Source organism: Xenopus laevis, chromosome 2S (assembly GCF_017654675.1).
Source record: "Xenopus laevis strain J_2021 chromosome 2S, Xenopus_laevis_v10.1, whole genome shotgun sequence".
Lineage (NCBI taxonomy): Eukaryota > Metazoa > Chordata > Amphibia > Anura > Pipidae > Xenopus > Xenopus laevis.
Window position 1 is genome coordinate 51,603,665 of NC_054374.1, and position 16,163 is coordinate 51,619,827.

Sequence of the window (16,163 nt, forward strand, 5' to 3'; positions counted from 1 at the left end):
TGTACTATGGAGCACACAGGTGGTTGTGGAAAAATCAAGTCTTCTTTATTGAAAAAATGGTTTTAAAAACATCAGATCAATGTACATGCGGATATGACATCCCCCACACTTGACGCGTTTCGTGGCATCTCGCCACTTCCTCAGAAGCATAGGGAAACCCACCCCCAACACCGTTAATAAAACCACAAGACCCAACCCCTAAAAACATTAAACCAATCAGGTCATTAATTATATAATAATGATCGACATTCTTGATCAGAAAACACAAATTTCTCTGTTTATGCCACCTACTGGTCAGGTCAGGCTAATCTGGGAAATAGAACTTTGTCACAATCTATATTAACAATGTTGCAAAAAGCTTATAAAAGACTTTTAGAAATATAACACTTAAATAGCAACATATTATGAGTAGTCAAATGGTATAAGATATCCTGTTCTGTCAGACTAATATAGGTCATAACGTGGGGATGAATATAGGAAAACACCAAAAAACAGTAAACTAAATATTAATCAATATTATTAACGTAAAAAAATAATAATAATGATAAGTATATTATACACAATCAATACTATAAATGATATAGAAACAAAACTAAATTTTAGGAAGTACATCAATTACAAAAGCAAGAAAGCTCCCATTCTCTATTAAGCCCCCCAAAAGGCTCGGTAGTTTTTAGATAAAAAATCCAATAGGCTTCCAGCCTCAATAATTTCTGATCCAAATCACCTTTTCTTATATTTCTGGGGGGTCTATCTATAATTTGAAAAGACATACAAACGGGCCCCTGATGTTTTTCGAGTATATGTTTGGCTATTGCAGATTTGGTGTCCAATCGGTCAGTTGCTGAAATATGTTCCAAAATGCGAGTGCCCACTCTTCTAATGGTTTTACCCACATATTGGGCCCCACACTTACATGTCGCCAAATAGATCACACCTTTCGACATACAGTTAAAATATTCCTTGATATCATATACAGTACCCACCACTGAACTCTGGAACTGTTTAGATATATTAATCCATGAACATGATTTACATCTTGTGCGGCCACATTTGTAGGTCCCCTTAAACTTTAGCCAAGGTTTATCCTCACTTTGTCCCTTAGACGTATATAGACTTCTAGATATATAGGATGCCAGATTCTTCCCTCTTTTATACACAATAGCCAAACATATACTCGAAAAACATCAGGGGCCCGTTTGTATGTCTTTTCAAATTATAGATAGACCCCCCAGAAATATAAGAAAAGGTGATTTGGATCAGAAATTATTGAGGCTGGAAGCCTATTGGATTTTTTATCTAAAAACTACCGAGCCTTTTGGGGGGCTTAATAGAGAATGGGAGCTTTCTTGCTTTTGTAATTGATGTACTTCCTAAAATTTAGTTTTGTTTCTATATCATTTATAGTATTGATTGTGTATAATATACTTATCATTATTATTATTTTTTTACGTTAATAATATTGATTAATATTTAGTTTACTGTTTTTTGGTGTTTTCCTATATTCATCCCCACGTTATGACCTATATTAGTCTGACAGAACAGGATATCTTATACCATTTGACTACTCATAATATGTTGCTATTTAAGTGTTATATTTCTAAAAGTCTTTTATAAACTTTTTGCAACATTGTTAATATAGATTGTGACAAAGTTCTATTTCCCAGATTAGCCTGACCTGACCAGTAGGTGGCATAAACAGAGAAATTTGTGTTTTCTGATCAAGAATGTCGATCATTATTATATAATTAATGACCTGATTGGTTTAATGTTTTTAGGGGTTGGGTCTTGTGGTTTTATTAACGGTGTTGGGGGTGGGTTTCCCTATGCTTCTGAGGAAGTGGCGAGATGCCACGAAACGCGTCAAGTGTGGGGGATGTCATATCCGCATGTACATTGATCTGATGTTTTTAAAACCATTTTTTCAATAAAGAAGACTTGATTTTTCCACAACCACCTGTGTGCTCCATAGTACAATTGCTGAATCTATATTAATTCGTCTGGATCCGGGGACGCTCACTATGTTGTAGCACGGTGGATTAGTACCCGTGGATCTAAGAGGGTGAGTGCACGCAACTTGTTAATCCAATATTGTCGTTAACGTAGTGATTGCAATGACTCTGAGCGCATCGCTGTTTAGTAAACTTAGTCGCTGTGAATATTCTGGCGGGAAAATATTCGCAGCGATAACATGCGGAAACTTAAAGTCAAATTTACTGCACTTTAGTAAACGGACCCCCAAGTCACTTGAATTATTTACATATTGAACCCTTCCTAAGGGTCTCAATGATAAAAGACATAAAAAATTAAGGTGAAACATTATGTAGCCCATTAAATTTGCATGTTGGCATGGTAGTTTTGTCAATACAGCTAAAAAGACATCTATTAAATGTTCCTCAATATCAAATATTTGATAGTACTTTATAATTCCTATACTGCCCTTGACATTTAAAGGTTTGTCTAAAAGCCTCCCTGATATACAGAATACTGGGCTCCTTAGATGTTGTTAGAGGTATTGCATATATTGTAGACTTACAACAGTGTTTAAAAAGAATATTTCGCTTTTTATGATCAGGCAAATGATTTTCCCTGAATGTAGATGTATTTCTGTTTCAGCCATGGAAATTCACCAAAAATATGTGAAAAAAATGGCTTAGGCAAAATTTCTGTTGATTAATCTAATTCACAGTGCTAAAGGTGAGCTTTATGCTAACTGCTGGTACCTTAAAAACCTAATGAAATCATGAATTCATTCCTGAAAAACCTTTTTAAGCAACCTTGAATATTTACATGCGGCCAGTTATTTCAAAAAATATTTAGGAATACATTGTTAGCAGATTTATACCAAAATAGTTAAACCAAATACAAATACCATTCTACTTACACTATTCCAACGTGTACTTGAGGTTTTTCATTCTTGGCACTGTTCTGTAGCACAGAATTGTTTCCATTTCTAAATATGAAGAATATAATTATATACATCTGAACATCAAATAACCAGAAAACTGCCACTCCATGTCACATAAATCACTGGGCATTTATGAACATTATAAAAAGTAAACTATGCCATAAGAGAAGCTCATGTACTGAAAGTATGAGTAAAAAGTCCCATGGTGATGCAGGAAGGCTTCCAGACAGGACAAACAGGGAAAATAAAGTTTGTTTCTTGTGAGATACATAATTAAATTATCACTGCATGGACAATCCCCCTGCATAATAGACCCCTGCTTAACTGTAACTCAAAACAATCAGAAACAAAGGAGTGAAGGGAGGGGGTTGTTTATACAGAGCATATCTCTATTAAACTGTGTAAAAAATAAAATAACAACATGTTACTGCTTTGCTTAATAATAGATATTATTTTTCTAAAAAACAATAGGCAAAAGGTGCTTTCAACATAAGTTGTATTTGTTTTGCTTATACAGTAGAACCCCCATTTTACATCCCCTGATTTTAAGTTTTCCCTCATTTTACATTGTTGATTTGTGGTCCCACCATTATTATTATGCATAATACATTTCCCTGAATTTACATTTTCCTGGATTTTACATAATTTCTCTCTGGTCCCTTGAAAAATGTAAAATGGGGGTTCTACTGTATATAAGCAAATATAAGGCATATAATGTTATATATTGTCCCTTTTAAAGGCTTTCTACTTGGTCAATACTGAACTTTAAAGGGGTGGTTCACCTTCAAACAACTATTTGTATTCAGATAGATCACCAGAAATAACGACTTTTTCCAATGACTTTCTATGTGTGACGGTTTTTCTAATATTGAAGTGTAAAGTGTTATTTCTCTCCTTCTGAAGCAGCTCTGGGAAGGGGGAGGGGTCGCCGATCTTGTAAACTGTTCTAAATGGATACATTTAGTTGATACATTTTTTATCTTTGTCCCTGCTGAGCAGAATTTTTGGGTTTCATTACAGGCAATTGATAAAATTGTTGCTTATACTCCAGAGATGCTGCTGAGAAATGTATCAACTCAATGTTGCAAAATTGTAACAGTTCAGAGTCTGCACCTGAATTATTGAGCTGCCAGACTCAAACACCAGAGACACCAACATTCAACTTTACACTTAGATTTTGGAAAAAACTTAAAAAATAAATAATGTAATGTAATTGAAAAAAGTCTTTATTTCTGGGGAACAATCTAAAAACAACTGAATTGAAAAAAGTGTTTGGAAGGTGAACAACCCCTTTAAGTTACCTTATCTTTATCTAAGCCCTACTTTCTTCCTGTCCAAGTTCTATTTTCTTTCATGAGCAGTTAATGAGAGTTAAACTAACTCTAACTTTTATGCTTCATATTTTCTGCTTTATATACCAAACACAATTTCCATAACACTAACTGGGGCTAGTGCAGGGTTTTCACAGGGGTTTCCAATATTTTTTTTAAAGTGCACCTACTGACCTTGCAAATGTGCTGCCTTGGAGCTGTGCATCTCTGAGTGGCAAAACTGATTGTCTTGTCTGGCTCTTACACATATGTCCTTCTACACTGTGGGTAAATCTACAGCCTTCACATATCAAGCAGGTAGCCCACAACACCAAAATATGTACTTGCAGTGTGGCAAAAATAGTGTCCCTTACAGCTACAAATATTTCACATACCACTCAGCTTCACAGAGGGGCCAGGACACTGTAAGGGGGTTATTTACTAAACTGTGAATGCAAAAATCTAAAAAGATTTTTTAGCATAAAATCAGTCTTTGAAAAATCAAAGATAATGAATTTAGATTTTTTCAGAATTTATTATACCCGAGGATGGAAAAGTTCGAATCAGAAAATCCGGCATCTCAGACCTGTTGAGGTTGCATATAAGTCAATGGGAGAAGTCCCAATGATTTTTTGATGTGCACTGTATTTGGTGCAATACCCCAAAGATTTCAGAGTTTTTGGGAAAAAAAGCAAACAAAATCGGAGTTTTGGTGTTTTTTCCCACAAAACAAATTTTCAGGAATATCTAATAATAAATACGCTGAAAAAACCCATGCGGATTAGATCAGAGTTTGTGGCTGGGAATGTTGAGATAAATTCGGACCTTGATAAATAACCCCCTAAGTGTTCCTATAAAGCCAAAAATTATGCTCTGGCCGAAGTTTCCAGGCACGTTTTGTGCAAAGCAGGACAATAGAAAAATGCAGACATTACACACCTTTTATTTAAAGTTTCAAAAACCCCACTATCACTTGTGAGAGAGTTGTCTGAAAGACCAGCCGAGACTCCTCCAACTCTTTGTATCCTTGTTGCACAGATGTCTTGGATGGGGCTTGCTGTTAGGAAAACAGAGAACATGTTTTTAATATTGCATACACTAAGGGGCCGATTCACAAAGGGTCGAATATCGAGGGTTAATTAACCCTCGATATTCGACTGGGAATTAAAATCCTTCGACTTCGAATATCAAAGTCGAAGGATTTTAGTGCAAATAGTGCGATCGGATTATTCCTTCGATCGAACGATAAAATCCTTTGAATCGCACAATTCGAAGGATTTTAATCCAACGATCGAAGGAATATCCTTCGATCAAAAAAACTTAGGAAAGCCTATGGGGACCAGATGCTTGACCGCTGATGACTATGTGCACTCTGACTACACCTGTTATCCAGAATAAGGGATACTCCCGTAATTTGGATCTCCATAGCTTAAGTCTACTAAAAAAACATTTAAACATTAATCAAACCCAACAGGACTGTTTGCCTCAACACAGGAGTAATTATGAAGCATTGTGCTTTAAGCCCTCTGTGATTAAATTAAGTTTTTTTTTTCCCTGGAACAAGCCCTATAGCATACTGTATATAAACAAGGAGAAGATAGGAGAGATTTAGCTGTGCAGGGTAAATTTGCTGTCAGTTGCAAGTCTGTGGGCCAAGTCTAGTCCTTCCCATTCCCAGGTTACTATCCCTCAGATATTTTCCCAGCAGGCAGCTGGCTCCTCTCAGTACTGAGTTTGTTGTGTAATATGACCAGCAACATAGTTCATATAATGATGATCAAGTGATCCATTCAATACATTTTAGAATTAACAATGTGTCTAACTGGATAAAAAGGTTGGGGACCCCTGCTCTAAGTTATGCAAATAGACTCATTTGAAAGTAAAAATAGTTGGGGGAGCAACACAGACATTAGAAGGAACGCCCGTGGGAGCAGGGAGCATCTAGAACTCTTTACTTACTGCCTTCCAGAGTAATGAGAGTAGAGCACAACTACTTTGTACTTGGCCTAGACACAAGAGCTAATTGGTACAATTTTGTTCCCACTAGTGCACATACTGTAGCACATAGTGAAATATGAGTTTTCTAAAAACAGAGTTTCAAAACATACGTCCCTCTTCCAGTGCTGAAACCAGAAACTGTGCTGATCTGAGTAAAAAAGTTGAACTATAGATGGTTTTCTTTCCATTTTAAAAGCTGTGCTTAAAATAACAGGCTACTGTTTTTTGGAATAATAAATATAACTATGGGCCTCATCTATGACCCTACAAGTACAAGGACACTAAGGAGAGCACTAGCTGCATGGGATTTCAGTGAAGACTGCATCTTGTACTAGTGCAAGGTCCACAAGGAAAAGAACAGTAAGTACAGGACCCTGATGCTCAAGTTATATGGTGGGGTGGGGTGGGATAAGGGATGCCTATGTGCTGCTCCACATAAATACAATGCTGCCAAACGCAGACAACACTGTATTCATCAGAGAGACACAGGTCTCTGATCTGATAATGACAATGCTGATAATACACAGGAACAGCATATCTTTACCATTCTATCACAAAAAATAGTTGTTGTTCTGTCTTTGAGAGTGAATATGTAAAACTTTTTAAATAAGTGGAATAACAACATTTTATTTCCATGACCATGCCTCTTTTTTACTGTGTGTAGACACATATTAAATTTTAGGTATAAAACAGAGTAAAACCCATATACAGTATGTACCAAAACTGTTTCTGAATTATGCCACTAGATGGCAGCAATGTAACCATATCTGACATACTTCTTTAATGAGCTCACTTATTGAAAGCCAGCTTCGCCTAAATTTTAATTTAAAGCACATGTTTAGAACCAGAACATGATTACAGTACAGTTGTTAGCTCCTTGAGGAAATCCAAGACGACTGCTGCAGAAAAAAACAAAGTACCAAGTATACTTGTGAAGAGTATTTAAAATCAAATAATATTCTTTATAATCACAAATTAAGACAGGGCTGCTAATGTGAGTTTTGGACCCTGAAATAAGGATTTAGTTTGCATAGAATATTTGATAACATTAAAATGCTCCAAAGAGCGGGAAATTGGTGAAATGAAATGTATTTTGTGGGGTTCACTAAAAGTGACAACTAATATTACTTTTGTTGGCATATTTAATATAAATGCTTGTATTTGTGAATTTTCAGATTAAGGACACAGTTTAATACAATTCATGGTGCATTAAATTGTGACGTTATCATAGCATTTCTATTCCCCATTAATCAGCAGTAGAAGATGCCTGCATCCTGTAAAGATCACGGTCGGACTGCAGATACTTGAGACAAAATACAGTGTGCAGTAAGTTATTACTACTTTACTGCACCTTTGTTGCACTATACCTTTTCTTGTCCTTTAAATAGTGTAATACCAAATTAAGTTTGGTAGATACACAGGTGCTAAAACCAATATAGCATATTTCCCCATTTAACTAATTATACTATTCAGGGCACAGAGGCACTTCCCTTTCATTTGTGTGTGTGTGTGTGTGTGTGTGTGGGGGGGGGGGGGGGGGGTTGAGGGCACTTCCCATCCATACTTGGGTATGTGTGTGTCTATGTATGATTTTTAGATTAAGCTCTTACCTGCACTCCTTTGAAGTCTTGATGGTGGCCCATTGTCTCTGAGATTCTTAAGCATGTTTTCAGTGTTACAGCCTTGTGTTTGGGAATATGCACCTTGGATATTCTCTTCACCCAAAGCATTCCTTCTTATCATATCTAGAGCACCAATGCTCATTATTTCCTCCAAGCCTTCTGACATTTGTGTCAAGGGAGAGTCACAAGAAGCGGAAAGAAAAGGAGTATCCAATGGAGAACTTGGAGGAGACAGAGAAGACAGAGATGAACATGATGAACGTGATGAACGTGATGCCACGACTGAGGAGTATCCATGGATATCTTTTGTTTGTTTAGGTTGGGAAGTCCACCTGTCTCTGAATACTGACAATCTCTGCTTAAAGCATCTAATGGAATCATATCAAAACGCGTAAGTTGCCCATACTCCATTTGCGTTTCAGATTTCTCATAATGCGGAAGACCATAAATGTCTGTGAAGCTTATAGAACTAAGAGATCCTCTGCTTGAAGCCAGTAAGCCGCGACTTGATGCTAGAGATCCTCGACTACTACCAGAAGACACAGTCAGGGTACTGGCAGACAAACTGCAAAATAGATTTAAAGTATTTTTTAGATTTTTAAAACTGGCACATTTAAATTTATACAAAGAAAAAGAGATCTTTCATAAAAATATAAAGTTAACCCTTTCCCTGCCAGCCGTTTTGTCCTAGATGCGAACATCTACTGCCAAGCAGTTTTTAGATATTTTGCACTCTTTCACTTTAAGGGCCTTTCCTGGGGTGGTCTTTTAGTTAACCCAGGAAAACAATGTATTGTTTTTTTCAGGACAACCTGAACTTTCACAATATGCAAGAATTTTGGTGTAATTCTACTTCTCTAATAAAATATTGGATTCTAAGTGTCAAATAAAATGAAAAAAATCATGTTGCACGAAGAACAATCACATATATCAGAAACATCATTCATTTTATGTACGAGAACACAGCCGATTTAGAAAGGTCTATGTCTCCTGAACGCGACAATACCAAATATATATAGTTTTATGGAGATTTCTCACTTGTATAGCTCAAAATCTACAAGCAGTACACAACCAAATTTCCAAAGCAACACTTCCCAAACGGCATACTTTTGATTTCAAGGCCAAACATTCCGCTAACAGTAGGTTTACCCTAGAAAACTACCCATTACTAGAAAGAACAGATTCTGGTGAATCAAAAATGGGTAGAAATATCTTTGTACTCCAAACCACCAAGTTGCAATTGTTTCCTAAAGTTATAATGTTTTATAGAAATTGGTGAATTTTTTGAAAAATGACCTCAAAGCTTCCACTCTACAGCAACATATCTCCCACACATCATTAGGTATCAATGTAAAACACCCCAAATATAAAATCCTGGGTCCACTGAACAGTTTGATGCCGAATATGAATAGATGTACCCAAGCACGTGGCATAGGAGGCCCCAAAAGGAAGACCCCCCATTTGTTCTGTCATTTCAGATACTGCAAAATCAACACATTTACATCGTTTTGGGGGGCGGCAAAGGTAGAAAAAAGTATGTTCACCCCAGAAAACCATATATTTTCGGAAAGTACACATTCCCCTGAATCCAAATTGGGTATGCATGTCTTTCTACACCAAAGTACCAAGCGGCAAACCATTACTAAAGTTGGTGATTTTGGCGACATTTCCAAAAATCACTTAAAAATTTCTACCCTGCAGCATCGTATTACCCACATACTTTTAGGTATCAAGACAAATCACCCCAAATATGAAAGCCTAGGGTCCTCTGAACAGTTTGATGCCCAATATGTATAGGTGTACCCAAGCAAGTGGCATATAGAGGCCTGAAAAGGAAGACCCCATATGGTCTGTCATTTCAGATACTGCAAAATCAACACATTTACATCGTTTTGGGGGGCGGCAAAGGTAGAAAAAAGTAAGTTCACCCCAGAAAACCATATATTTTCGGAAAGTACACATTGCCACGAATCTAAATTGGGTATGCATGTCTTTGTACTACAAAGTACCAAGCCGCAAATCATTCCTAAATTTGGTGATTTTGGTGACATTTCCAAAAATCACTTAAAAATGTCTACCCTGCAGCATCGTATTTCCCACATACTTTTAGGTATCAAGAGAAATCACCCCAAATATGAAAGCCTAGGGTCCTCTGAACAGTTTGATGCCCAATATATATAGGTGTACCCAAGCACGTGGCATATAGGGGCCCCAAAAGGAAGACTCCCATATGGTCTGTCATTTGAGGTACTGCAAAATCAACACATTTACATCGTTTTGGGGGGGGGCAAAAGTAGAAAACAGTAAGTTCACCCCAGAAAACCATATATTTTCGGAAAGTACACATTCCAACGAATCCAAATTGGGTATGCATGTCTTTCTACGCCAAAGTACCAAGCCGCAAATCATTCCTAAATTTGGTGATTTAGGTGACATTTCCAAAAATCACCTCAAAATATCTACCCTGCAGCATCGTATTACCCACATACTTTTAGGTATCAAGACAAATCACCCCAAATATGAAAGCCTAGGGTCCTCTGAACAGTTTGATGCCCAATATGTATAGGTGTACCGAAGCATGTGGCATATAGGGGCCCTAAAAGGAAGACCCCCATATAGTCTGACATTTCAGGTACTGCAAAATCAACACATTTACATTGTTTTGGGGGGGGGCAAAAGTAGAAAACAGTAAGTTCACCCCAGAAAACCATATATTTTCGGAAAGTACACATTCCCACGAATTCAAATTGGGTATGCATGTCTTTCTACGCCAAAGTACCAAGCCGCAAATCATTCCTAAATTTGGTGATTTAGGTGACATTTCCAAAAATCACCTCAAAATATCTACCCTGCAGCATCGTATTACCCACATACTTTTAGGTATCAAGACAAATCACCCCAAATATGAAAGCCTAGGGTCCTCTGAACAGTTTGATGCCCGATATGTATAGGTGTACCCAAGCACGTGGCATACAGGGGCCCCAAAAGGAAGACCCCCATATAGTCTGTCATTTCAGATACTGCAAAATCAACACATTTACATCGTTTTGGGGGGGGCAAAAGTAGAAAACAGTAAGTTCACCCCAGAAAACCATATATTTTCGGAAAGTACACATTCCAACGAATCCAAATTGGGTATGCATGTCTTTCTACGCCAAAGTACCAAGCCGCAAATCATTCCTAAATTTGGTGATTTAGGTGACATTTCCAAAAATCACCTCAAATATCTACCCTGCAGCATCGTATTACCCACATACTTTTAGGTATCAAGACAAATCACCCCAAATATGAAAGCCTAGGGTCCTCTGAACAGTTTGATGCCCGATATGTATAGGTGTACCCAAGCACGTGGCATACAGGGGCCCCAAAAGGAAGACCCCATATAGTCTGTCATTTCAGGTACTGCAAAATCAACACATTTACATCGTTTTGGGGGGGGGGGCAAAAGTAGAAAACAGTAAGTTCACCCCAGAAAACCATATATTTTCGGAAAGTACACATTCCAGCGAATCCAAATTGGGTATGCATGTCTTTCTACGCCAAAGTACCAAGCCGCAAATCATTCCTAAATTTGGTGATTTAGGTGACATTTCCAAAAATCACCTCAAAATATATACCCTGCAGCATCGTATTACCCACATACTTTTAGGTATCAAGAGAAATCACCCCAAATATGAAAGCCTAGGGTCCTCTGAACAGTTTGATGCCCGATATGTATAGTTGTACCCAAGCACGTGGCATACAGGGGCCCCAAAAGGAAGACCCCATATAGTCTGTCATTTCAGGTACTGCAAAATCAACACATTTACATCGTTTTGGGGGGGGCAAAAGTAGAAAACAGTAAGTTCACCCCAGAAAACCATATATTTTCGGAAAGTACACATTCCAACGAATCCAAATTGGGTATGCATGTCTTTCTACGCCAAAGTACCAAGCCGCAAATCATTCCTAAATTTGGTGATTTAGGTGACATTTCCAAAAATCACCTCAAAATATCTACCCTGCAGCATCGTATTACCCACATACTTTTAGGTATCAAGACAAATCACCCCAAATATGAAAGCCTAGGGTCCTCTGAACAGTTTGATGCCCGATATGTATAGGTGTACCCCAGCACGTGGCATACAGGGGCCCCAAAAGGAAGACCCCCATATAGTCTGTCATTTCAGGTACTGCAAAATCAACACATTTACATCGTTTTGGGGGGGGGGGCAAAAGTAGAAAACAGTAAGTTCACCCCAGAAAACCATATATTTTCGGAAAGTACACATTCCAACGAATCCAAATTGGGTATGCATGTCTTTCTACGCCAAAGTACCAAGCCGCAAATCATTCCTAAATCTGGTGATTTTGGTGACATTTCCAAAAATGACCTCAAAATATCTACTCTGCAGCATCGTATTACCCACATACTTTTAGGTATCAAGAGAAATCACCCCAAATATGAAAGCCTAGGGTCCTCTGAACAGTTTGATGCCCGATATGTATAGGTGTACCCAAGCACGTGGCATATAGGGGCCCTAAAATGAAGACCCCTCCTTGTATGTTCTGTCATTTCAGGTACTGCAAAATCAACACATTTACATCGTTTTGGGGGGGGCAAAGGTAGAAAAAAGTAAGTTCACCCCAGAAAACCATATATTTTCGGAAAGTACACATTCCCACGAATCTAAATTGGGTATGCATGTCTTTCTACTACAAAGTACCAAGCCGCAAACCATTCCTAAATTTGGTGATTTGGGGGACATTTCCAAAAATGACTTCAAAATTTCGACCCTGCAGCATCGTATTACCCACATACTTTTAGGTATCAAGACAAATCACCCCAAATATGAAAGCCTGGGGTCCTCTGAACAGTTTGATGCCCAATATGTATAGGTGTACCCAAGCACGTGGCGTATAGGGGCCGCAAAACGAAGACCCCCATATGGTCTGTCATTTCAGGTACTGCAAAATCAACACATTTACATTGTTTTGAGGGGGGCAAATGTAGAAAAAAGTAAGTTCACCCCAGAAAACCATATATTTTTGGAAAGTACACATTCCCACGAATTCAAATTGGGTATGCATGTCTTTCTACGCCAAAGTACCAAGCCGCAAATCATTCCTAAATTTGGTGATTTAGGTGACATTTCCAAAAATCACCTCAAAATATCTACCCTGAAGCATCGTATTACCCACATACTTTTAGGTATCAAGAGAAATCACCCCAAATATGAAAGCCTAGGGTGCTCTGAACAGTTTGATGCCCGATATGTATAGGTGTACCCAAGCACGTGGCATACAGGGGCCCCAAAAGGAAGACCCCCATATAGTTGTCATTTCAGGTACTGCAAAATCAACACATTTACATCGTTTTGGGGGGGGCAAAAGTAGAAAACAGTAAGTTCACCCCAGAAAACCATATATTTTCGGAAAGTACACATTCCAACGAATCCAAATTGGGTATGCATGTCTTTCTACGCCAAAGTACCAAGCCACAAATCATTCCTAAATTTGGTGATTTAGGTGACATTTCCAAAAATCACCTCAAAATATCTACCCTGCAGCATCGTATTACCCACATACTTTTAGGTATCAAGACAAATCACCCCAAATATGAAAGCCTGGGGTCCTCTGAACAGTTTGATGCCCAATATGTATAGATGTACCCAAGCACGTGGCATATAGGGGCCCCAAAAGGAAGACCCCCATATGGTCTGTCATTTCAGGTACTGCAAAATCAACACATATACATAGTTTTGGGGGGAGCAAAGGTAAAAAAAAGTGCATTCACCCCAGAAAACCATATATTTTCGGAAAGTACACATTCCCACGAATCCAAATTGGGTATGCATGTCCTTGTACTCCAAAGTACCAAGCCGCAAGCCTTTCCTAAATTTGGCGATAAAAGCAACAGTTTTTACATTTTTGAAAATTGCCTAAAAATATTGCAATTGGCCGCATTTATCTCACCCAATTTCTTACATACAATTCTAAAACACCATAAATACTGATGCCAAGGGTCAATTGAACCGTTTGATGCCCAATATGCATTGATATACCAAGGCAGCTGGCATGTGCGGACCCAAAATGAAAATAGTGCATATGATTTTTCTCTGCTGCCGATTCGCCTTCTGTGAACATAGACCCTTGACTTCATATTATATGCCTCAAGACCCTCCTAACAGCAAAGACCCCCCCAAAACCATATATTTTTGGAAAGTACACATTCTGACGAATCCAAAAAAGATAAAGACGTCTTTCTACACCAAACTGCAAAGCTTTTCTAAACGCAGAGGTTTTTACATTTCTGAAAATCGCCTAAAATTGTTGCAGTTTGCCGCATTTATCAAACACACTGTTTTACGTATAAAGAAAAATCACCCTAAATATGGACGTCAGAGGTCTACTAAATAGTTTGATGCCCAATATGCATAGATTTACCAAAGTATGTGGCGTGTACAGACCCCAAATGAAAAACATGCCTATGAATTTTCACGCTAGCCAACTAAGCTGCAGAAAAGAGAGCCCCAACTGTGCGTTATGTGCCATAAGACCCCAAAACTGTAAAAAGACCCCCAGAAACCCATATATTTTTGGAAAGCATATATTCTGGCGAATCAAACTTAGTAAAATAAATCTTTCTATACCAAAGCACCAAACAGCAAAACTATACTAAAGATACATAAGGAACAATAATGCATGGATAAAATTGCAATAAAACCACAAAAATAGCGTAAATCAATGAAATAACAAAATAATTGATCCGGCAGCGTAATTAGTGGCCGAAATCGATTATCCAATAGTCACGCTGTCAAAATAACATGCTTTTAGGCAAAACAAACAGTACAATGAATAAGTAAAAAAAAAAAAAAAACCCTGTTTGTGAGTTTTTGTGTATACATATTTGTGCACTAATAAAAGTTGTCTGAGTGTGCAAATACATGTAATTAAGTGTAAATAAGTGTACAAAATCGACTAAGTGTGCTAAAATAAAAAATAAAAAATAAAAAAACACAAATTTTTACTAAAATGTTCATGTAAGTGTATAAATGTACTGTAGGTATGTGTAAGTGCAGGTAAGTGTGTAAAAAAAAGTGCACTTACCGTTTTTGTAGCAGGAGGATCGCTGGAACCGAAGGACGACTCCTGGCAGCGTGTCTGCAGAGTTACTGCGCAGCAGGAAGTGACTGGGCGCGTGGTGCGACGAGGAGGAGGTAAGCCAGCAGCAGCAGCGCTTACATTGCGCTTCTGCTACTTTGAAGTCGGATCTGCGACAATCGCGTCGCAGATCCGACTTGACAGCCCCCCAGCCACGTTGCCCAGGGGGCTGTCTACCCTCCTGACTCTCTGCAGAGGCGGCAAAAGCCGCCGATGTAGAGAGAAGGGCTCAGCTGCAAAAGAACGTACGAGGTACGTTCTTGGCAGCCTGAGCCCTGAACCGCCAGCACGTACGCCGTACGTGCTTGGCGGTTAAAGGGTTAAAAGATCATTCTATCAACAAAGGAAACTGTAGCTTAAGAGAACTGCAACCAACTACATTATGGCCGAATTTTAAAATAAGTTTAAAAAAGTATAAATTTTACTTATAATTTCTCCTCCAGAGGCCCCCAGGACAGAATTTTAACACATGTTGCTGCCCTTAATTATTTTAAGATTGTATTACACAAATGACAAATGCTAACATTTTATGTAAACCAGTTATAAAGGATTTTTATCCTACCAAAGAAATACTTTGCAAATACATAGTAACATAGTAAGTAAGGTTGAAAAAAGATACGTCCATTTAGTTCAACCTTTTTTTATTAACTACCTATCTGCTATTTGATCCAGAGGAAGGCAAAAAAAATCCCATCTAAAGCCTCTCCAATTTGCCTTAGGGGGGGAAAAAATCCTTCCTGACTCCAAAATGGCAATCGGACTAGTCCCTGGATCAACTTGGACTATGAGCTATTTGCCATAACCCTGTATTCCCTCACTTTCTAAAAAGCTATCCAACCCCTTCTTAAAGCTATCTAATGTATCAGCCTGTACAACTGATTCAGGGAGAGAATTCCACATCTTTACAGCTCTCACTGTAAAAAACCCCATCCGAATATTTAGGCGAAACCTCTTTTCCTCTAATCGGAATGGGTGACCTCGTGTCAGCTGGAAAGACATACTGGTAAATAAAGCATTAGAGAGATTATTATATGATCCCCTTATATATTTATACATAGTCATCATATCACCCCTTAAGCGCCTCTTCTCCAGCGTGAACATCCCCAATTTGGCCAGTCTTTCCTCATAGCTAAGATTTTCAATACCTTTTACCAGCTTAGTTGCCCTTCTCTGTACCCTCTC

At 38.1% G+C, this 16,163-nt stretch overlaps 1 protein-coding gene across 1 annotated transcript in view; it reads right to left on the reverse strand.

The window, feature by feature from the left end:
• The window catches only part of LOC108708904 (protein WWC3-like), a 172,521-nt gene that overhangs the window by 14,371 nt on the left and 141,987 nt on the right, over positions 1 to 16,163 (reverse strand). The window contains 5 exon segments of the mRNA XM_041584721.1: positions 2,021 to 2,054; positions 2,885 to 2,953; positions 5,158 to 5,275; positions 7,827 to 8,117; positions 8,120 to 8,403. Of these exon segments, the coding sequence (XP_041440655.1) occupies positions 2,021 to 2,054; positions 2,885 to 2,953; positions 5,158 to 5,275; positions 7,827 to 8,117; positions 8,120 to 8,403 (796 nt within the window).